The following is a 23,516-nucleotide window of genomic DNA, read 5'->3' on the forward strand; positions in this document are numbered from 1 at the left end:
AGCCACGGTCTGCTCACCCTGTGCGTTGAGTTGCTTGAGTGCCTCTTCGCACGGTCGGGTCCGTCGCCCTCCCGTGAAGCCCCCAATAGGGGGGGTGTCCTCCATTAGGGTGGGTCGGGGGGGCTCTGCCCTCCCTGTTCTGATGGTTGTGGGGGGCTTTCAGCGGGGTGTATTTGTTGGCCGATGGCTCTCGCTCGGCCTCCCTTGTGCAGAGAGTGACGCCGAGCGAGAGCTATACGATACAGAACGTTAGGTTATGACTATAACCAAGTTCTGTTAGTATAGTGACGCTCGGCGTCCGACGCCGCTGCAGCCCTTGATCTCGCCTTGTGGTGAAAGCTTGGGAAGGAGGCGAGTGGGTGGCCCCACCCCTGCTTATATGGGTAAGCTGATAGGGGTGTGGTCAGACAAATATTGGGATTAAAGGTACATTGTGGTCTTTATTCAGTGCGCGTGCACGTGTGCGAGGACAGTGCAGAGAGTGACGCCGAGCGTCACTATACTAACAGAACTTGGTTATAGTCATAACCTAACGTTAACGGTATATTTTTTTAATGATTCGTTACGGTATAAATTAGGTTAACTGGAGCTGCGTATTGCTGGCTCTCATATTTGCGAATGCAACAGCGTTCACCCTGATGTAAACAAAACAAGTCATTGATAAGCGACGGCCATATTAGACACATAGCCATAATTTAAGATATAGTTTATGCATTCGCAAATATGAGAGCTCTGTCATTGAAGGGGCTTGTCGCGGCTCATGCGCATGCGCGGGCGTAAGCGATAACTGCCGGCGATAAGGGGGGCGTGCTAGCGTAGGGTCACGTGGGCTTAGTGGCCAATCAGAGGAACCCGGAAACCGAACAGCGTTGTAGAAGGCATAGACGCGTCCTGGTCGTTGTAAACAGCGACTCCTACAGTTCGGTCAGGGCGCCTGCACAACAAGGGAAGGATCGAAGAGAGGTAGTGTGACCTTCCACACGTTACACTCTCCCAGTGAGAGTCCGCGCTGCCAGGTGAAAAGAAACGGTGGGCTGTGTCGGAGGAAGCATGTGATAGTCTCCGCCCTCCCGGACTGACGGTAGGGGGTAGAGTGCGCAACGACCAGGAAGGGGATTAGGAATGGGCATGACAACTAACATTGGGATGGGAGAAAAAACAAAAAAAATTTAAAATAAAATAAAAAAAAGATACATTTATAAATCTGATAAAGAACACAACAAACCATGAATTTCAAATGTATATGAAATGTATTTATTTAATTATAAAAGTACATCACAGCAATAATCAGAGTGTAATGTTAAGTTGCTCACCACCTCATAACATATGTACATACAATTTTGTAACACTTTTAAAAACAAACAAAACTCTCCTTTCTATTTCTCACCCCTTTTTCAACTCTCCATTTCTTACCCCCTCCCTCCATCCCTCAACCTTAAACCCCAACATTGAGCAACATTCTGATTAATTTGTACTGACTTATTTAAAAATTCTACTGACCTGACATGCTAGAAGGTTATAATATTTCATCTATGGAACAATGAAATCTAATCAGAGGTATGTGGCTGGAGCAAATCTATTCTGGGCTTGGTTTTTGAAAGTGCTATTATGAGGTCATGCTGAGCATTTAGTCCATTTCTGTATTTGTTTTTCAGGTATGCTAGAGTAGAAAAACAAGATTCACATAAGTATGTGGTGCCAAACTGAATCAACACATCTACAGCTTTATTTTTTTTTAATTTATATTGGCGACCCAATAAAAACAGGTCCGCGACCCATCTTGGGTCACGACCCAGAGTTTGGGAAACACTGCTGTATATAGATAGATCGATATATAGATAGATAAATGAGAGGGTGAAAGAGAGAGAAAGAGATACAGAAAGAGAGAAAGACTATACTGTAGTGTAGATAGATAGATAGATAGATAGATAGATAGATAGATAGATAGATAGATAGATAGATAGATAGATAGATAGATAGATAGATAGATAGATATAGATAGATGAGAGGGTGAAAGAGAGAGAGATAGCAAGAGAATGTAAGATATATAAAAAGAGGACACTGACTCGATGGTTTTCCCTCTGATCTCTGCCATGATGGCACTCTCTCCTCCCAGGTACTCGTAGCACAGACTGAGGAAGTTGTAGATGACAAACGCTGCAGGCAGAGAGAGAAAGAAACACAAAGACGACCACTTAGCAGAGAGAAATGGAGACAAATTCTGGTCAAATCATACGTTTACAACAGTTGAAATAACCTGAGCGCTATATAAATGCAAGGATTAATTTGTAAACATTTATTGTCCAAGTGTGTTCATTGTATTTATTCTCTCTCAACTCCATAACTCTTTGTTTTTATTGATCACCAGACCCGATCAGTTAAGATATACTGGTAGTTACTGTATTATAGTTACTCCACTGCCGTCACAGTAAACTCCACATGCTGTTGTTTCTACGTTCAATTTGTCCATATAGACCACCGCAACACTTCCGGTATTCTGAAATCATGGGAGAGAGAGTGGGGGGAGAAAATGAATGCATGTGGATGAGAGCCATGACATTAAGGCCATGGTTTGACTAGGTGTTTTTGTTTTCGTTTTGTTGCTGAATTAATACGTTTGCTGTCCCAGTTAAATAGAAATGCCGTTTTGGCAGGAAAACGCGTTGCCCTACTGACAATGCTGAAAAGGTGTTTTCGTTTTGGATACTCGCCAAAACTCGCAGACAACGTGTCATGTAATCTGCGCGGAGCCGTTGTTGCTCAACGCCCATGCGCAGTAGATACCGACATCTGCGTGCCCTCACCAACGTCCGGTGACGACAGAGCTGTCCCAAATATGTTCCCCGCTTGATTGATTAATAGATTGAACATTTTATAAATTTTTATTATTTTATTAATTATTAATGTCCGCCTTGTTTCGAACTGGTTAAGCTTAGGCCCTCTTTCGAACTGGTTAAGGTTAGAGTTTGGAATCAGGGCTGGTGGTCTAAAATGTTCAATCAATCAATCAATCAAAGCGGGGAACATAGAACCCAGGGAACATAGACATGCTCCCGCTGCAGCTACCATGTGTTGTCAAGTTATTGTTATAAGGACCCCAGTCCAAGCTACAACAGTCTGCATTCCCTTAACAATTGTTTGTATTGAGCCGTATTGTATTGTACCCATTCTGCAATATGTTAAATAAAGTTTACATTCATTCATTCTGCTAGCATTAACGATTGCATGAGCAGCTGGCTAAACTGAGCTAACGTTAGCTATCAGACCCTGTTAGCTCAGAGCTCCTCTTTCAATCTTAACAAGCATTAAACAAAATGGCCCAGTCATCTATTCACCTTTGTTTAATACATGAGGCGTTGTCTAATGTTATCTAGCTACTGATAGCTCCTGATATCATCAGTTTGGTGCTGGCTGGCTAACGTGAGCTAACGTTAGCTGCTAGCCACAATGCTATACTGTTATAATGGCATATCCCTATTGCGTTAGCATGTAAGCTAAGAAAATCTTTTTGTGAGACTAAACTATCCGCTCTTGGTGGTCAATTGTGTTGATGTTAGTTTTGTTTCATCAACAAATGAGAGGCAGAACACAGTGAATGTATCCGTTTTGTTTATTGCACTTTTATTGCACTTTCTTTGCTGAAAAATAAGTGCTACATTGGCTAAATAGCTCACGGAGGCATTTAAAGATGGTGGCTTGTTGATTTTTTTGCAGGAAGTGTATTGGCACATCCAAGGTAACTACCTCCCCGCGCATGCTCAGTGCTGAATTCGAGACGCGATCCGTTGCAGTCTGACCACGCCTCGTTCTGACAAAACAAAAGTGCTCAGGTCGCAAAACAAATGTCTAACTCGCCTGCCACTACGTTGCGCTCTGGAAAGCGAAACTGATCTTGAAAACGAAACGAAAATGGCCCTGTGTCTAACCGCAGCCTAAGTGGTTGTAGCTACGGCTGTGGGGGTGTGGGAGACATGATCCAATAGACTTTTATACGCCTGAGTCTCCTGAACACGGAGAGACCAATCCCAAGTCGATTGGTACTTTCTCGGCTGTGCTATAGTCACTTTTCCGCACCTACTCCCGAACTCTGCATGCGCAGATTGATAAACGTAGATCTCTGGACAATCCAGAGAGACTCCGTGGGCAATCTGCGCATGCGGAGTTAGGTAGTTAGCCATGGAAACGGAATTGAATGTAAGTGCTTCAGCAAATCATGTTCAATTCAATATCTAGGAATAAATATATATATATATATATTTGTAAGAAATACATCTTACATCAGACGTAACTAGTTTCTGATCCCAGTACAGTAATTGCTGCCCCCGGCTAGGAGGACTGTCTCTTCAGTCGACCTCCCAGCTGTTCTGTTGAGACTAATTTGAGGCCTAAAGATACCGACATACCTCCGCCTCAAGTCTACTCCACTATTTAATTGAGATGAGTTTGACACTTATCTAACAAAACACAATCACAATCCATCAATGAATTAAATATCCCCATCCACTCATTATTATTATTATTATTATTATTATTATTATTATTATTATTATTATTATTATTATTATTATTATTATTATTATTATTATTATTATTATTTTCCTTTTATTGTTAACTCCTCTTGGAGGCATAACTTTAACTATACATGTTGTTATTTGGGTAGAGCCTCTTTTTCACATTCTTCCCATGGAGAGCGAGAGCTTCTCTGTACTTCCCTCAAATCTGGGTTGCGTGGGGCGCCCCAGTGGTGAACCACATAGCGCGCTCAGCCGCGACACGGCCGACCCGGGTTCGACTCCCGAACCCGTCGTTATTTGCCGAATGTCTTCCCCCCACTCTGTCTCCCATTCCTCATCTGTCTCTCCCTACTGGACTGCCCAGTAGAAATAAAGCGATAAAACGCCAAAAAAAAATATAAAAAAAAAAATATATCTGGGTTGCGTGTGTGATGTCTAGGGTTGGGTACCGTTCACATTTGAACCGATACCGGTACCTGTGAATCGATACCGGTACCCAACGGTACCTTTTTTGTGTACTTTAGTCTCTAAAATGTAATCTACCTACCTCAGTTGTAAAAGCAAAAAAAATCCAAACTTCAAATTATTTATTATCATTATTATTTATTTAGAACAATTTGTTAATATATATATAATATATAATATTGCAGCGAGCGTTGTCTGCATCTAGCTTTGTAAAGGACTTTTTATTTATTTTTACAGTACCGAAATGTGGCACCGGTGGATCGCACGTGAATCGGTACTCGGTACCGGATTCGGTACCCATCCCTAGTGATGTCACTAACAGGTTGAACGTCTCACGGGCGTCTAACATGACACCTTTAGCTTCAGCTACACAGAAAGCTCAGTAGATACTGACATGTCTTGGAAGAATATAAGCTGCTGACTTGGAATTCCTGGTAAATATCAAAGGGTGCCTGTTGCCAATTTGCATATTTATAGATGCTTGCATCTCAGTGAGGGTGATGGTGTAGAGATGCTGCAGCTCAGTGAGGGTGATGGTGTAGAGATGCTGCAGCTCAGTGAGGGTGATGGTGTAGAGATGCTGCAGCTCAGTGAGGGTGATGGTGTAGAGATGCTGCATCTCAGTGAGGGTGATGGTGTAGAGATGCTGCAGCTCAGTGAGGGTGATGGTGTAGAGATGCTGCATCTCAGTGAGGGTGATGGTGTAGAGATGCTGCGTCTCAGGGAGGGTGATGGTGTAGAGATGCTGCATCTCAGTGAGGGTGATGGTGTAGAGATGCTGCGTCTCAGGGAGGGTGATGGTGTAGAGATGCTGCATCTCAGTGAGGGTGATGGTGTAGAGATGCTGCATCTCAGTGAGGGTGATGGTGTAGAGATGCTGCATCTCAGGGAGGGTGATGGTGTAGAGATGCTGCATCTCAGTGAGGGTGATGGTGTAGAGATGCTGCGTCTCAGGGAGGGTGATGGTGTAGAGATGCTGCATCTCAGTGAGGGTGATGGTGTAGAGATGCTGCGTCTCAGGGAGGGTGATGGTGTAGAGATGCTGCATCTCAGTGAGGGTGATGGTGTAGAGATGCTGCATCTCAGTGAGGGTGATGGTGTAGAGATGCTGCATCTCAGGGAGGGTGATGGTGTAGAGATGCTGCATCTCAGTGAGGGTGATGGTGTAGAGATGCTGCGTCTCAGTGAGGGTGATGGTGTAGAGATGCTGCATCTCAGTGAGGGTGATGGTGTAGAGATGCTGCATCTCAGTGAGGGTGATGGTGTAGAGATGCTGCATCTCAGTGAGGGTGATGGTGTAGAGATGCTGCATCTCAGTGAGGGTGATGGTGTAGAGATGCTGCATCTCAGTGAGGGTGATGGTGTAGAGATGCTGCATCTCAGTGAGGGTGATGTGTAGAGATGCTGCATCTCAGGGAGGGTGATGGTGTAGAGATGCTGCATCTCAGTGAGGGTGACGGTGTAGAGATGCTGCATCTCAGGGAGGGTGATGGTATAGAGATGCTGCTGAGACATTTCAGTAGAACAATTTGGTTAAAAAAAGACATTTATACAAATTGTTATTCAATACAGAGACTTTTTAAGGATTTTAAATACTTCTTATTCTTATTTATTAATGTGGTTCCTACAAAACCCTACAAAAAGGAAAAACTGGTCCATGTATCTGGGATGAAAACTCATCTGTTGTCACTACCTTATGTAAGAAAAGGTCGTCATAATGGACTCTGTCATTCCAGAACAGTGAGTAATACAGTGAGGTAACTATATGACTGGATGCAGTCTGCAGGAATGCCCACAACATCCTGAGGGAATAAAGGGAAACGCAGTGTGTATGAATGAACATGTTTCTCTATATAGAGCCAGACTGTGTTCAGAATACGCCCACGGTGTAGTGATGATGTCTATAGTACTATACTGTACCGTCTTCTGTACTGAAGTCTGTCTGTCTACAGTGACGTCTTCTGTCTCTATATTTAGCATTATGGACACCTGAAACCACAGTCGCTCTCAAAGAGCACCTACGGGTGGCTGCAATTCGAAACTGGCTCCGGTAAATGTCAACCCCCCCCCCCCCCACCCCACCCAACCCCCTCTAATGTAAATGTTCTTCCCCTTCTGATTTAAATTGGTTATGATGTTCTCTCTTTCTTACATAGTACCATAGTACCACAAAGGAAAGGACACTTTAAATTAGAATAACAGGAACAGTGTATTGCACTACCAAAGCTAAATAGCATGTCCCATATGCTCTGTAAATAACTATGTACAGATACCGAGATGTCACTCCATGTTACCTGTTACCTGTTTACTGCACAATGTTGTTTTTTTCCATTTTTGATTCTATTATATGTTGTACCACTGTATTGCACATCGTTGCGGGCAAGACCACCCGCATTTCATTGTATACCTGTATGCCGTGACAATTAAAACTCTTGACTTGACTTGACTTGACTACCATATATTTGTATGTCTCTAAATGTCTTGATGGATTGAAAATGGAGGACCCTGATGTAAACAAGACAAACGTCTTTTTCTGGTCTTCATCCTCTTAGCAGTTGTTTGTATTGAGCCGTACTGTATTGTACCCATTCTGCAATCTGTTAATACAGTTTTCAATCAATCAATAAAGTCCCTGTCCCATCCAATGTCCCCATCCCATCCACTGTCCCCATCCACTGTCCCATCCCCTGACATTGTACCATCTCCTGCCTTGGGGTACATAACAAGTATAGCAGCCTGGCTGCCTCCCAGCCTAGCACACACACACACACACACACACACACACTCACACTAATTCATAGTGGCATTCCCGGGTAGGTATACAGCGCATTAATTTGCATAAATATGAACACACATGCATGTACACACACACGCACACACACGCGCACGCACACACACACACACACACACACACAGGAGGAAGGTATGCATGCATATGCACAAGCACACACACACACACACACACACACACACACACACACACACACACACACACACACACACACACACACACACACACACACACACACACACACACACACACACACACACACACACACACACACACACACACACGCTATCCTTAGCTGATCTCCATGGGGTCGACAAGAAATACTGTTGAAACCTAATGCTTTTTACAAAGCTGCCATTGACTTTCAAAAGCCTGTAAATAATAGTCTTTTCAGCAGCTCAGGATCTAATGTTATGCAACGGCTGGTTGTTCTCTGTCCAAGCGCTCTGTAGAGGCGGGTAGAGCTTCCTGTGTCAGCAGATGCACAGCAGGCGGACAGTGTATCTGGAGCTCCTCTCAAGGCTCCAGTCGTGTGCATACAGTTGCTAGGAGACGGGCCACCCCTCCCCGGAATCCCAACAGGCCTCGGAAACAAGAGAACAAAGATGGCCGCCCTCGTAAAAAGGGCAGAAGACACCGCTAAAGGCCATCTGCCACTGGGGGAATCACAAGACGTAGATTCCCACTCACTCAAGTCCACTGGGAACCACAACATAGTGCGTACTGGAGCACCTGCTGGGGAGCCTAGGCATATTTTGAGGAGACGAAGCAACTTTTGAAAGGAGAAAATCTGTGACGCTAAAGATGGCGGCAACAACAAAACGACTCGCTACAAAACAAACCTATTCAGAGAAATTAATTAAATGTGATGTTGTTTTATGTTGAGTAAAATGATAATTTACTGCATTTTGAGGTGAAATATGAGTTCTTAACGAGTTTTAAAATGAATAACAATATCTCCCAAAAGGCTGTGAATCATACAGTGACTGGTTGCTATGGTAACTAAGCACTGCAGGCAACCCTACGCTCTGACCTCTCTGATGAAAATACATGTGTGGACGACTGTGTGTGTGTAACTAGGAGGGATATGAGGACTGTGTGTGTAACTAGGAGGGATATGAGGACTGTGTGTGTAACTAGGAGGGATATGAGGACTGTGTGTGTAACTAGGAGGGATATGAGGACTGTGTGTGTAACTAGGAGGGATATGAGGACTGTGTGTGTAACTAGGAGGGATATGAGGACTGTGTGTGTAACTAGGAGGGATATGAGGACTGTGTGTGTAACTAGGAGGGATATGAGGACTGTGTGTGTAACTAGGAGGGATATGAGGACTGTGTGTGTAACTAGGAGGGATATGAGGACTGTATGTGTAACTAGGAGTGATATGAGGACTGTGTGTGTAACTAGGAGGGATATGAGGACTGTGTGTGTGTAACTAGGAGGGATATGAGGACTGTGTGTGTAACTAGGAGGGATATGAGGACTGTGTGTGTAACTAGGAGGGATATGAGGACTGTGTGTGTGTAACTAGGAGGGATATGAGGACTGTGTGTGTAACTAGGAGGGATATGAGGACTGTGTGTGTAACTAGGAGGGATATGAGGAGTGTGTGTGTGTGTGTGTGTGTGTGTGTGTGTGTGTGTGTGTGTGTGTGTGTGTGTGTGTGTATAACTAGGAGGGATATGAGGACTGTGTGTATAACTAGGAGGGATATGAGGACTGTGGGTGTATAACTAGGAGGGATATGAGGTGTGTGTATGTGTAACTGGGAGGGATATGAGGACTGTGTGTGTAACTAGGAGGGATATGAGGATATGAGTCAGTAGCAATATTGTATAAATGTAAGGATATATTAAACTATAAGCCTTGCCCATAATTTACTGCTCACTTATACATCCTTACATATCTTACTGTGTGGAAGTATGGGGGTCGACATTTTTAAAATACTGTAAATCCAATAGTTTTACTGCAAATGCGGGCCATTCGGAGCCTTCATAAGGCTGGTTACTATGAACACACAAATCCACTGTTTATAAAGCAGACAGATGGACTAGCACACAGTTGTGTACTAGTCAGGCTGTGTACTAGTCCAGCTGTGTGTTAGTCAGGCTGTGTACTAGTCAGGCTGTGTACTAGTCCAGCTGTGTACTAGTCAGGCTGTGTGCTAGTCAGGCTGTGTGCTAGTCCAGCTGTGTACTAGTCCAGCTGTGTGCTAGTCCAGCTGTGTACTAGTCAGGCTGTGTGCTAGTCCAGCTGTGTACTAGTCCAGCTGTGTACTAGTCAGGCTGTGTACTAGTCCAGCTGTGTACTGGTCCAGCTGTGTGCTAGTCCAGCTGTGTACTAGTCAGGCTGTGTGCTAGTCCAGCTGTGTACTAGTCCAGCTGTGTACTAGTCAGGCTTTGTGCTAGTCCAGCTGTGTACTAGTCCAGCTGTGTACTAGTCAGGCTGTGTGCTAGTCAGGCTGTGTACTAGTCAGGCTGTGTACTAGTCAGGCTGTGTACTAGTCAGGTTGTGTGCTAGTCAGGCTGTGTGCTAGTCAGGCTGTGTACTAGTCAGGCTGTGTACTAGTCCAGCTGTGTACTAGTCCAGCTGTGTACTAGTCAGGCTGTGTGCTAGTCAGGCTGTGTACTAGTCAGGCTGTGTACTAGTCAGGCTGTGTACTAGTCAGGCTGTGTACTAGTCAGGCTGTGTACTAGTCAGGCTGTGTACTAGTCAGGCTGTGTGCTAGTCCAGCTGTGTGCTAGTCAGGCTGTGTGCTAGTCAGGCTGTGTGCTAGTCCAGCTGTGTGCTAGTCCAGCTGTGTGCTAGTCAGACTGTGTACTAGTCCAGCTGTGTACTAGTCAGGCTGCGTGCTAGTCAAGCTGTGTACTAGTCAGGCTGTGTACTAGTCAGGCTGTGTACTAGTCAGGCTGTGTACTAGTCCAGCTGTGTGCTAGTCCAGCTGTGTGCTAGTCAGACTGTGTACTAGTCCAGCTGTGTACTAGTCAGGCTGTGTGCTAGTCCAGCTGTGTGCTAGTCCAGCTGTGTGCTAGTCAGGCTGCGTACTAGTCAGGCTGTGTACTAGTCAGGCTGTGTACTAGTCCAGCTGTGTACTAGTCAGGCTGTGTACTAGTCAGGCTGTGTACTAGTCAGGCTGTGTACTAGTCAGGCTGTGTACTAGTCAGGCTGTGTACTAGTCAGGCTGTGTACTAGTCAGGCTGTGTGCTAGTCCAGCTGTGTGCTAGTCAGGCTGTGTGCTAGTCAGGCTGTGTGCTAGTCAGGCTGTGTGCTAGTCAGGCTGTGTGCTAGTCAAGCTGTGTGCTAGTCAAGCTGTGTACTAGTCAGGCTGTGTGCTAGTCAGGCTGTGTGCTAGTCAAGCTGTGTGCTAGTCAAGCTGTGTACTAGTCAGGGTGTGTGCTAGTCAAGCTGTGTACTAGTCCAGCTGTGTGCTAGTCAGGCTGTGTGCTAGTCCAGCTGTGTGCTAGTCAGGCTGTGTGCTAGTCAGGCTGTGTGCTAGTCAGGCTGTGTGCTAGTCAGGCTGTGTGCTAGTCAGGCTGTGTGCTAGTCCAGCTGTGTGCTAGTCCAGCTGTGTGCTAGTCAGACTGTGTACTAGTCCAGCTGTGTACTAGTCAGGCTGTGTGCTAGTCCAGCTGTGTGCTAGTCCAGCTGTGTGCTAGTCCAGCTGTGTGCTAGTCAGGCTGCGTGCTAGTCAGGCTGTGTGCTAGTCAGGCTGTGTGCTAGTCAGGCTGTGTGCTAGTCAGGCTGTGTGCTAGTCAGGCTGTGTGCTAGTCAGGCTGTGTGCTAGTCAGGCTGTGTGCTAGTCAGGCTGTGTGCTAGTCAGGCTGTGTGCTCGTCCAGCTGTCCACTCACCTTCGTAGCAGTCTCGGACCGTGTCGAAGTAGACGTAGTACTCTTCATTGGTGAAGAAGAGGAGGCTGAGCCAGGAGTCAAAGGCGTATATGGGGACGATGAAGAGGATCCTCACTATGTGCCTCTGTTCATTAGGAGAGCTGTAGTAGCGCAGGTGCATGTAGATCTGAAAGAGCAATAGAGAGAGAGAGAGAGAGAGAGAGAGAGAGAGAGAGAGAGAGAGAGAGAGAGAGAGAGAGAGAGAGAGAGAGAGAGAGAGAGAGAGAGAGAGAGAGAGAGAGAGAGAGAGAGGAGAGAGAGAGAGAGAGAGAGAGAGAGAGAGAGAGAGAGAGAGAGAGAGAGAGAGAGAGAGAGTTAATGACAGGGGTTACTATACAGTGTAGTGGAAGTTTAAGATGGAATTCTATATAAATAAAGTGAATATATAGAACAAAGCACAGTTGGTTAGAAATGTCTTAAAGGGGACATGCGTTGCTATTCCTAGCACTATTTGGGCAACTTTACACAATTCCTGTGAGTCTATTGAAGACATCTGTAAGGTTTCTTTCAAAAAATTCATTGTTTTATATTTCTAATCAAGTACTCAAAACCATCATTTTTTCAGCCTCAAGATTTCCATGGCTGTTATGGCCTGGCTCCGCCCATAAGCACTTTGAGTGACAGTCAGTCCACACAGTCTGCGACTGGTAGATATAGAAAGATAGAGAGAGAGAGAGAGAGAGAGAGAGAGAGAGAGAGAGAGAGAGAGGGGAGGGGTGGGAGAGAGAGAGAGAGAGAGAGAGAGAGAGAGAGAGAGAGAGAGAGAGAGAGAGAAAAGACAGGCCGTTATTGATAAGGCCCCCTCTCTCTCCCTCCCTCTTCCTTTCTTTTTTTCTCTCCCCTCTCGGGTGTGCCGCGCGCGTCTTTGCCTTCTACAACGCCGCTTGGTTTCCGGGTTCCTCTGATTGGCCACTAAGCCCACGTGACCGCGCGCTAGCACGCCCCCCTTATCGCCCCACTCTCGCGCTGTGAAGCGGAAGCGCCAGCGGGGGCGAGGCGGTGGTTTCTCCCCCGGCTCTGTGCGCCGCTGACTCGGTCCAGCTCCAGCAGCAGCGGCCGTCTTCTCTCCGAGGCGGCTCGTTCTTATTTTTTTTTTTAAACTTTATTTTTTAACGTTTATCGCTTTTCTGGTCAAGCATGACCGACAGAAACAGGTGTGAAACGGGATGAAGAGCAGGGGAAGACCTTCTGAGAAAATACGGCGGGTCCGGGAATCGAACTCGTGTACCCCAGATCCGTGACGAGCACGGTTTTTCCCGACGCAGAAATAGCACCGAGATATGCGGTGAGCTACGGGAGCTCCCCTCGGCTCGTTCTTATTAATCCCCCATTGTTCAGGTCGACATGGTCGCACAAACACCCGTTGGAGGAGTAGTGGGGGAGGAAGAAGAGGAATATTTTTAAATAGCAAGAATTATCAGGCGGCTAGGTGGGTGTAGTGGTCTAAGGCACTCGCCACCAGTGTGGAGACGCTAGGATTCGCGTGTTCGAATCCAGCTCTCCACATTGTTTTTCAGTTTGGCTGGTCGTCCGCAGTAATGCACATTGGCCGTATTACGGGGAGGGAAAAACTGAAGGGTGGGGATCGAACGTTGTGAACAAGCGACTCCTACAAGTCGGTTGGTGCGCCTGCGCAGTAGAATCAGGAAGTGTCGGGGGCAGCGTGAGCCTCCCACGCGTTACTCCTCGAACACTGAGAGATCGAGCTGCGCAGGTGAAAAGATGCGACTGCTGTTACCTCAAGTACCGGAGGGGACTTGTGCTATGTATGACTTAGTCCTCACTGCAGCCGGCTTGTGGGAGGCAAGAAACAGCGTTCGTGACAGGGGAGGGTTGAATTGGATGATACGAAATTGGGATGGGAGAAAATATAGAAAATGGGAGAAAAAGTGGATCAAAAAAAAAAAAATAGCAAGAATTATCGACTGGCAACTCTGTGCTCGTCAGACATGTTAATGTCATGTATGTTGTGTATGTCATAAATGTCGATATGAATTGAAAATGGGGGACCCTGATGTAAACAAGACAAACGTCTTTCTCTGGTCTGCATCCCCTTAACAATTGTGTGTATTGCGCCATACTGTATTGTACCCATTCTGCAATCTGTTAAATAAAGTTTTCATTCATTCATTTCTCCCCCACTACTCCTCCAACGACCTGAACAATGGGGGATTAATAAGAACGAGCCGCCTCGGAGAGAAGACGGCCGCTGCTGCTGGAGCTGGACCGAGTCAGCGGCGCACAGAGCCGGGGAGAAACCACCATCTCGCCCCGCTGGCGCTTCCGCTTCACAGCGCGAGAGTGGGCGATAAGGGGGGCGTGCTAGCATGCGGTCACGTGGGCTTAGTGGCCAATCAGAGGAACCCGGAAAACTGAGCAGCGTTGTAGAAGGCAAAGGCGCGTGCCGCACGGCAGCTTGTGGGGGGGGGGGGGGGGGGGGGCCTCCCTTCCTCCCTCTCTTTTCGTTTTTTTCTTTCTTTCACTCTCCCGTTCGGGGGTGTGTGCCGCGAGGCAGCCCCCCCCCCCCCCCAAGTGCTCCCGAATGCTCTCTATCTCTCTCTCTCTCTCTCCCTCCAGAGTGCATGCAGAGGTGGGTTTCACTCTGCCGCAGTATGAGGAAGTGGTTTCCACTCGCTGTGTAGTCAGTCTAGGTAGATTGTGGGCGGGCATTAGCTACAACCACAGAGCCAATCACATCACTGTCTGCTAACGTCACTCAGGCCTTCAAATCAGGATGGCCTAATTTACTGGAGCAGGAAATGATCTGAGCTGAATCAGAGCAATCCGCCAATATGGTATTTAGACACTAAAACACATTGATACTAACTCCTATTACTATAATACAATGCTAGAGACTGAAAAATGACATTTATAATGCATGTCACCTTTAACACTCATACAAATCTACAAAGTTTGGTCCCCGTCTTCCTCTCACTCCCCTCCAGAAGACGGGGGAAACTCCCTTGTTAAAACGGGATCGAGACTTAGCCAGTGAGTGTAGTGTTAGAGGAACAGACAGGGTCGATCTCTGTAGATCAGGGGTTCTCAAACTTTTTTATACCATGACCCCATTTTATTTAGGATTTTGTTTGGCGATCCCACACTTAATGTATCGCGTAATTTCAACGTGGAATTAAGGAATATCAAAATAAAAGCACACGTTGTTGAACTTGATCATGCATATTTATTAGAACAATTAATTACAGCACTATGTTATCAATAGACATTTATAAAACGAGGCATATTTAGCCAAACTGTTGAACATACATAATTTTTTTAATTAAGTTTATTGATTATTATTTTAAAAAAATTGTCAATGCACGACCACACTTTGGGTCGCGACCCGTAGTTTGAGAACCGCTGCTGGCAGGGTGTGGCTTTGATGATGACCAATCTCAGATAGGCAAGGGCCCCTATCAGCTCCACTGAACCAGATCTTTGGAATATAGAATAGAGTGTTTTCCAGACGCCCAGGGGAAGCTGGCATACTCGTCAAGAGTTGAGGCGTGCGATGATGCAAGACTACGGTTTCACAGTTTTCTATGGATATTAACCCTTTCACTGCCACACTACCAAAGGGTTAACCCTTTCATTGTGACAATACAGAATGTTAACCCTTTCACTGCCACACAACAAATGATTAACCCTTTCACAACCACACTACAGAAGGTTAACCCTTTCACTACCACACTACAGAAGGTTAACCCTTTCACGTGACTGTTCATTGAACAATGTATGAAAGGATTTCTATCTTCACTAATGAAGAGCATTGGTCGTTTTCTTCTTTGAAATTCACAAAGGGTTTTAAATGCAATTTCCATCCATTGTGAACTCCTCCTGCGGCCTCGATCAGACCAACTGGTGGGTCGTGGGCCACACGTTTGACAACACTGGATTAAACACTGACCAAGATCAAAGGAATAATATTACGTACAGATTGTCACTAAAAACCAAACCGACAAGAGACCAAACGTCATAGGGACATTATGTGAATTCCTTTCTAGGGTGGATTTAAAACTCCCTGTAATATAAACAAATGACAGAACGAAATCACAGGAACAACATTGTGAAATGTTTTTCGATAACATCTGTCACCTTAAGAGAGTGAGCGACAGAGGGATGCATTTGAATAACATCTCCCTCTCCCAGAGACCACAGCTCAGTCAATATAAGCACCTGGCGGGCTCACCCCGCTCAGGGCCTGTAACAGCACCAGACCTGTAACAGCACCAGACCTGTAACAGCACCAGTAGCCTGTAACAGCACCAGACCTGTAACAGCACCAGACCTGTAACAGCACCAGTAGCCTGTAACAGCACCAGACCTGTAACAGCACCATGGGGGCCTGTAACAGCACCAGACCTGTAACAGCACCAGTAGCCTGTAACAGCACCAGACCTGTAACAGCACCAGACCTGTAACAGCACCAGTAGCCTGTAACAGCACCAGACCTGTAACAGCACCATGGGGGCCTGTAACAGCACCAGACCTGTAACAGCACCAGTAGCCTGTAACAGCACCAGTAGCCTGTAACAGCACCAGGGGGCCTGTAACAGCACCAGGGGGCCTGTAACAGCACCAGACCTGTAACAGCACCAGTAGCCTGTAACAGCACCAGACCTGTAACAGCACCAGGGGGCCTGTAACAGCACCAGACCTGTAACAGCACCAGACCTGTAACAGCACCAGTAGCCTGTAACAGCACCAGGAGGCCTGTAACAGCACCCACCAGGAGGCCTCTAACAGCACCCACCAGGGGGCCTGTAACAGCACCCACCAGGAGGCCTGTAACAGCACCCACCAGGGGGCACCACATCCTGAGGTAAGCTGCTCACATTTCGTTGTGTTTTCCATAAGAACACTGGTAGTCTGTGTATGTACCAGTCCACATACTCTAGTCTATTTGTACTAACTACAGTATATTTGTACAGTATTAGTAGGTTCTTAGATGGTGCTATTTTATGTGTGTGTGTTTTACTATAAGAGCACTAGTCTCTGTATGTACAAATCAATACACTCAATCAATCAACAATCAATACGCTGAATGTAATTTGTGTAGTTGTTTGTGTGTGTTTATGAGTGAGTCAGTTTCGGATTGAAACAATTGCACACTGAGCAAGAGAGCGCACTCCGCTCACTCTGCTTGTTGCTTGGCAACTGCACCCCCACCCATGCCCTTTGCCAGGAGCACCTGTTGCCAGAGTGACGGGAGGCTCATCTTTAACCCTTCATGTGCGAGGAGCCGTCACAATGGGTGGGGAATCATTAACTTAACTGACGCACCGCTCTAAGCGCTTACATAACAGCCGAGGTCACCGGGCACCTGTAGCGACAGAACTCATCATCGCTGAAACAATCGGGGCAAAGTCCACTTACACATACACATGTGCTCTGTTCTCCACGGATTTCAATGATTGGTCTTTATTGATTATATAATCTTCCTTGAGTAGCTGAAACTACTGCAGGGCATCTGCAAGACCTAAGACTATCTTTCCCCAGCCTTGCCGATGTGGGATAATCTGACCGGATATTATTCACAGAGGCAGACAGCAGTTTATTGACAGAATTACATGTTGCAACATGGAGACATGGGTTATAGCAATGGGCCCTATAGCCCAGGTCTCTGTAGAATGGGGAGCTAACAAAGTATGTATACAGGAGGAGACGAGACTAAGTGGACTATGAGAAGGCTGGTGTGCTGCATGTGTGTACAAGTTGAGGGGTGGTGTGTGTAAATAGAAATGTCTGGGAGTGAAGGCTGTGTGTATGTGACTGTGCACGTGTGTGTTAGAGAGAGAGAGAAATAGAGAGAGAAATAAAGAGAGAGAGAGGAATAAACGATAGAGATAAAGAGATAGATAGATAAATAGAGAGAAAGAAAGATAGAGAGAGATAAAGAAAGATAGAGAGAAAAAAAAGATAGAGAGAAAGAGAGAGAGAAAAGTGTAATTTACTTTGACTCCACACACCTCTAGTAACTATTCTGTCAATAGCCCATGTTTTCATAGCCTACAGGCAGGGAGCAGTGAAAGGGAGCGGCTCTTTCAAGTCTTGCCATAGTTTCTTTAGTCAGTCCCACAGGGCTGGGGGGCGTGTTCCAGGGAGCATAACCAACCAGAACCTGGCAGGCTGGGGGCGTGTTCCAGGGAGCATAATCAACCAGAACCTGGCAGGCGTCAGTCCCAGGGATGGGGGCGTGTTCCAGGGAGCATAACCAACCAGAACCTGGCAGGCGTCAGTCCCAGGGCTTGGGGCGTGTTCCAGGGAGCATAACCAACCTGAACCTGGCAGGCGTCAGTCCCAGGGCTGGGGGGCGTGTTCCAGGGAGCATAATCAACCAGAACCTGGCAGGCGTCAGTCCCAGGGCTGGGGGGCGTGTTGCAGGGAGCATAACCAACCTGAACCTGGCAGGCGTCAGTCCCAGGGCTTGGGGCGTGTTGCAGGGAGCATAACCAACCAGAACCTGGCAGGCTGGGGGCGTGTTCCAGGGAGCATAACCAACCTGAACCTGGCAGGCGTCAGTCCCAGGGCTGGGGGGCGTGTTCCAGGGAGCATAATCAACCTGAACCTGGCAGGCGTCAGTCCCAGGGCTGGGGGGCGTGTTGCAGGGAGCATAACCAACCTGAACCTGGCAGGCGTCAGGATGGAATCTGGGAGGAACTGCCTACCTCTGCAGTGTGATGTCAGGATGCCACACAGGAATGATGCTACAGAGCTACTCTTCAGGCGGCCATCTTGGAAGGGAGGCTAGAGTCAGTACACTGAAGTCGTCTTCACCCGAGTGTGGTGAACGGCTTAAAAGCACCATTTTGCCGATTTTTAACCATATAAATTAAGAAAACTGGAGCTTCCTTTTTAATGAAGTACACTTGTAACTGAACAGCTTAGCAAATGATGTCATTCAAAGAATGAACTTGGGCACAGAAACGGAATGTTTTCAGCCTCAAGAGGCCTTCCTCTGGCTGTAGAAGGAAGGTTGTGTAAGCAGGTACAGATCTCCCACTTAACTCATACACAATCTACTTAAAAGGGAACGCCACCTAAATTAAGAATTCCAATATGTTATTCCACGGCCGAGGAAAGTTCAATCAATATCTGTGAACATGAGCTACTCTCTTCCCCCAAAGCCAGAAACCAGAGAAGTAAGAATCAATCTAGTCAGGCATCAAAGCGGAAGATTATAGTTTTGGTCGTGTCTGTAGGTTTGTCAGTGGATCTATCCGCAGCTAATCATACATTTGCATTTTATCACTCTAGATCAGGGGTTCTCAAACTTTTTTATACCACGACCCCATTTTATTTAGGATTTCTTTTGGCAACCCCACACTTAATGTATAGCGTAATTTCAAAGTGGAATTAAGGAATATCAAAATAAAAGCACACGTTTTTTTAACTTGATCATGCATATTTATTAGAAAATGTAATTACAGCACTATTGATTGATTGATTGATTGAATTGATTGATTGATTGAAAACTTTATTAACAGATTGCAGAATGGGTACAATACAGTACAGCTCAATACACACAATTGTTAAGGGGATGCAGACCAGAGAAAGAATTTCGTCTTGTTTACATCAGGGTCCCCCATTTTCAATTCATCAGGACATATATGACATACATGACATACAGATAGACAGTACTGCTACATCTATACATTTATGACATACCATATTTGCAAATACAGTACTGTTTGTGATACAAAAAGAGTCCAGAAAAGGGAGTATATACATTTGACGTAAAAACTGTACATTGGAGGAGGTTGGGTGGGGTTGGGTGGGGGGGGTTGGGTAGGAGGGGTTGGGGGGGGGGAAACACTGTACAACTGTACAAGCAAGACTGTACATTGGAATATTGACAACCATACTAGGTAATTTACTGTACATTGGAGGGGGTTGGGGGGGGAACACTGTACAAACAAGCAAAACTGTACATTGGAATATTGACAAAACCATATTAGGTAAATGACTGTACATTGGGGGGGTTGTGTTAGGACATTTACAGGGGCCAGTTTAGAATTGCAGTCTCCCCCCCCCCCCCCCCACCTACCCAACCTCCTCCAATGTACAGTTTCTATGTCAAATGTATATACTCTCTTTTCTGGACTCTTTTCGTATCACAAACAGTACTGTATTTGCAAATCTGGTATGTCATAAATGTATAGATGTAGCAGTACTGTCTATCTGTATGTCATGTAAGTCATATATGTTATGATGAATTGAAAATGGGGGACCCTGATGTAAACAAGACGAAAGTCTTTCTCTGGTCTGCATCCCCTTAACAATTGTATGTATTGAGCTGTACTGTACTGTACCCATTCTGCAATCTGTTAATAAAATGTTCAATCAATCAATCAGGTCGCCCTACTTTTATCCTATTTTATAGTATATCTGAACTGGGCCCTGTTCCTATACCTAAAATGCTGATAATAAATCATATTCAGCCTATGGATTTACTTTGTCCTAAATAATGCAAGTCATATATACGGCACTCGGAGTCGCGATACACACTATGTGGTTATTTTAATAACGACACATTGCAAATGTGAATCCCGCAGGGATATTTTTAATGAATGAAACCTATCGGGCATTTGGCTCTGATTAGTTTCATATTCTCCGCTGTGGATGTATTTGCTTAATGGAGCGCCCGGATTGTGTTTCATTTAAGCATAAATTGAAGCGTCTTTATGCGTGGATTGTGTATGTGAATTACGACGAATCTGAATATGTGGATTGTTGAATTGTATCACTGTCACTCCCACGTTATTGTGATATTGTAACTGGGATTAAAATGTTTGAGGAGATGCGCTGTTTGATGGATTTGATGACGTGGACGTGATTTGAGAAAATGAATGAGCAATTGCAAGCCTTTGACGTTTTGATGAATGCATTTGAGAAAATGCATTTATCTGTTCAAGCACTGTTATCTGATGATGAACAAGAAGGTGATTAACATGACTGGTGTCACTGGTATAAACCAAAGGTTAATCAATTCAATGCATGTATGGATGATGTCCGAAACTGCAAACCTCCAAGCCTCTCTGACACGTTATTTCGGGGGTCGCGCCTTGAAAACTTTGGGAACCATGTATTTATATAGTACATGATACCTAAGCACATACAGTACAGATATCCTCATAAGTATCTATTAATTCGTATCAATTAGATACTCTTTGGGCTTGTTTTTATCTACTTATTCTGAAAGAGTTGAACTAATTATTTTCGCTAGCAAGACCTCATTCGATTATTCATTCCATTAAGCCTACTGCCAGCAGGCACATTTAAATAAATATAATCTGATTGATTGGGGTAATGAGGGATTTAAAATTAGCCTATAGATTATGCATTTAATTTGTCTGCGAGGCTATTGAGCCGTACTGTATTGTACCCATTCTGCAATCTGTTAATAAAGTTTTCAATCAATCAATCAATCAATCAATCAATGCCGTTAGAAAATCAGGATTTCTGCGATCGACACCTGCTGTCTTTTCAGGTGAGGCGGCCGCGCGCAATTATCCTGAGTATCAAGTCTGGTTTGAATTAACGAGACTGAATCAGCATTCGAGGAACAGGGAAAGCCTGGATTCAAACATCGGGTTAATTGAATCTGGATAATGGGACTTTTGATCGACTTAGTTGACCCAGGTATGGGGAATAGGGCCCTGATCTGTCTGAGAGCCCATGTGTGTATGTGCATGTGTATGTGTGCGTGTATGTATGTGTGTACTTATATTCTGAAGTCTTGGCCATGTATATAAATGCACCATGAGCGGTCTGAGAATTGCTGCAATGTCAAAGAGAAAAGCCAAACAAATTGCCAAATATTGCTCTGTCTCAGCTATTATTATCCGCGTGGAGAAGGAGGTGCTATGTGTACTGTGCTGCTTGGCCCCGATATATTTGATTCCCTGTTTATGTAATACAATTTGTGGAACCAAATAAAGTATTCAAATGTGTGCGTGTATGTATCTATGTGTGTGTGTGTGTGTGTGTGTGTGGTGTGTGTGTGTGTGTGTGTGTGTGTGTGTGTGTGTGTGTGTGTGTGTGTGTGTGTGTGTGTGTGTGTGCCTGTATGTATGTGTGTATGTGTATGTGTGCCTGACTGTATGTATATGTGTATGTGTGTGTGTGTGTATGTGTGTGTGTGTATCTCCGTGTCTGTAACAAAGTGGACTAGTATCCAACACCAGCAGATGGTCGAGCTGGACAGAGAGTCCTTGCCTGGTGGCAGGTGATCAGCAGGGCGGTCCAGACAAAGAAGCCTGATATAGTCTGGGCCGTAGACGTCATCAAGAAGATGGGCTCGTCCAGGGTGACCAGCGGGGCCGCAGGTACCCAGGAGGAGTTGGGCGTGTGGGGGGCCGCGGTGGCCGGGGGCCCAGGGGCCAGACCCACGGGAGAGTCATTCCCCAACCTTTCCGACAGGGACACGTCTCTCCGCCACAGTTGACTCATCTGTTAGAGAGAGAGAGAGAGGGGAAGGAAGTAGGAGAGGGGGGAGGAAGTAGGAGAGGGGGAAGGAAGTAGGAGAGGGGGAAGGAAGTAGGAGAGGGGGGAGGAAGTAGGAGAGGGGGAAGGAAGTAGGAGAGGGGGGAGGAAGTGGGAGAGGGGGAAGGAAGTAGGAGAGGGTGAAGGAAGTAGGAGAGGGTGAAGGAAGTAGGAGAGGGGGAAGGAAGTAGGAGAGGGGGAAGGAAGTAGGAGAGGGGGGAGGAAGTGGGAGAGGGGGAAGGAAGTAGGAGAGGGGGAAGGAAGTAGGAGAGGGGGAAGGAAGTAGGAGAGGGGGGAGGAAGTGGGAGAGGGGGAAGGAAGTAGGAGAGGTTGAAGGAAGTAGGAGAGGGTGAAGGAAGTAGGAGAGGGGGGAGGAAGTGGGAGAGGGGGAAGGAAGTAGGAGAGGGTGAAGGAAGTAGGAGAGGGTGAAGGAAGTAGGAGAGGGGGGAGGAAGTGGGAGAGGGTGAAGGAAGTAAGAGAGGGGGGAGGAAGTAGGAGAGGGGGAAGGAAGTAGGAGAGGGGGAAGGAAGTAGGAGAGGGTGAAGGAAGTAGGAGAGGGGGGAGGAAGTGTCAACACAAACACATTTAGCCCAGAGGAAATCACAAGCGGAACTAATCACGGACCAAGAAAAAAAATTAAAAGGCAAATGTGTAGAGCAGCAGCAGACTACACTCAGTCAGCTACGAGAGATGCTCTATACCAGCTCCTGCAGAAATGAAACGTGGTTATCTGGAGAGAGACGTCGCCGTCAGAGTCTAGTGAATCCCGAAAGAGCATCCACTGACAGAAACACAAGAAAGAAACATGAAGGAAAAAGACAGAGAAGAGCAAACTAGGACAACATACAGAGAGAGGGGGGTGAGAGGGAGGAAACCAGATATATATATATAGAGAGAGAGGTCTCTGGATCAAAACAGAGAGAGGATGAGTGAATAGTGGAGGTAGTGGAGAAGACACAGGAGGGAAGAACAAAGTGAGAGAGTCAGTCAGACAGGCTGAAGACTGATGACCCAAATTCTCCTCCTCCGTTCCTCCTTGTTTTGCCAAGGGCAGGGACAGAGGAGCTGTAGTGCCTAAACAACAAACACACACAGCCATGTTTTCATGCATTGTGGGGACAGTCCATAGACTTAAATGAATTCCCTAACTCCGTACCCTAACCTTAACCATAACCATAACAACTACATGTTATCGGACAGTAGGCCTGTCCCTGACTAAGAATTTGTATAGTCGGCTTTGACTGGCCAAAATTGGCCGATAGTCGACTGGTAGTCGACTACCCCCACCGAATGCACACTTTTTTTTTATTATAAATATATATATATATATTTTTTTTTTTTTTTTTTTTTTATCATTCCATTTGGGCTGT

At 45.9% G+C, this 23,516-nt stretch overlaps 1 protein-coding gene across 1 annotated transcript in view; it reads right to left on the reverse strand.

Annotated features, from left to right (window-relative positions):
• LOC311240370 (transmembrane protein 184B-like) overlaps positions 1 to 23,516 on the reverse strand; it is a gene marked incomplete at its 3' end in the record, with an annotated part of 58,588 nt that overhangs the window by 29,555 nt on the left and 5,517 nt on the right. Inside the window, exons 2-4 of the mRNA XM_084328956.1 lie at positions 21,880 to 22,113; positions 11,623 to 11,788; positions 2,061 to 2,157 (exon numbers count right to left, since the gene is read on the reverse strand). Coding sequence (XP_084185082.1) covers positions 2,061 to 2,157; positions 11,623 to 11,788; positions 21,880 to 22,113 — 497 coding nt within the window. The remainder of the gene's footprint in view (positions 1 to 2,060; positions 2,158 to 11,622; positions 11,789 to 21,879; positions 22,114 to 23,516) is intronic.

The sequence above is a fragment of the Notolepis coatsorum genome (assembly GCF_963971535.1).
Source record: "Notolepis coatsorum genome assembly, chromosome: 14".
In the NCBI taxonomy this organism is placed as follows: domain Eukaryota; kingdom Metazoa; phylum Chordata; class Actinopteri; order Aulopiformes; family Paralepididae; genus Notolepis; species Notolepis coatsorum.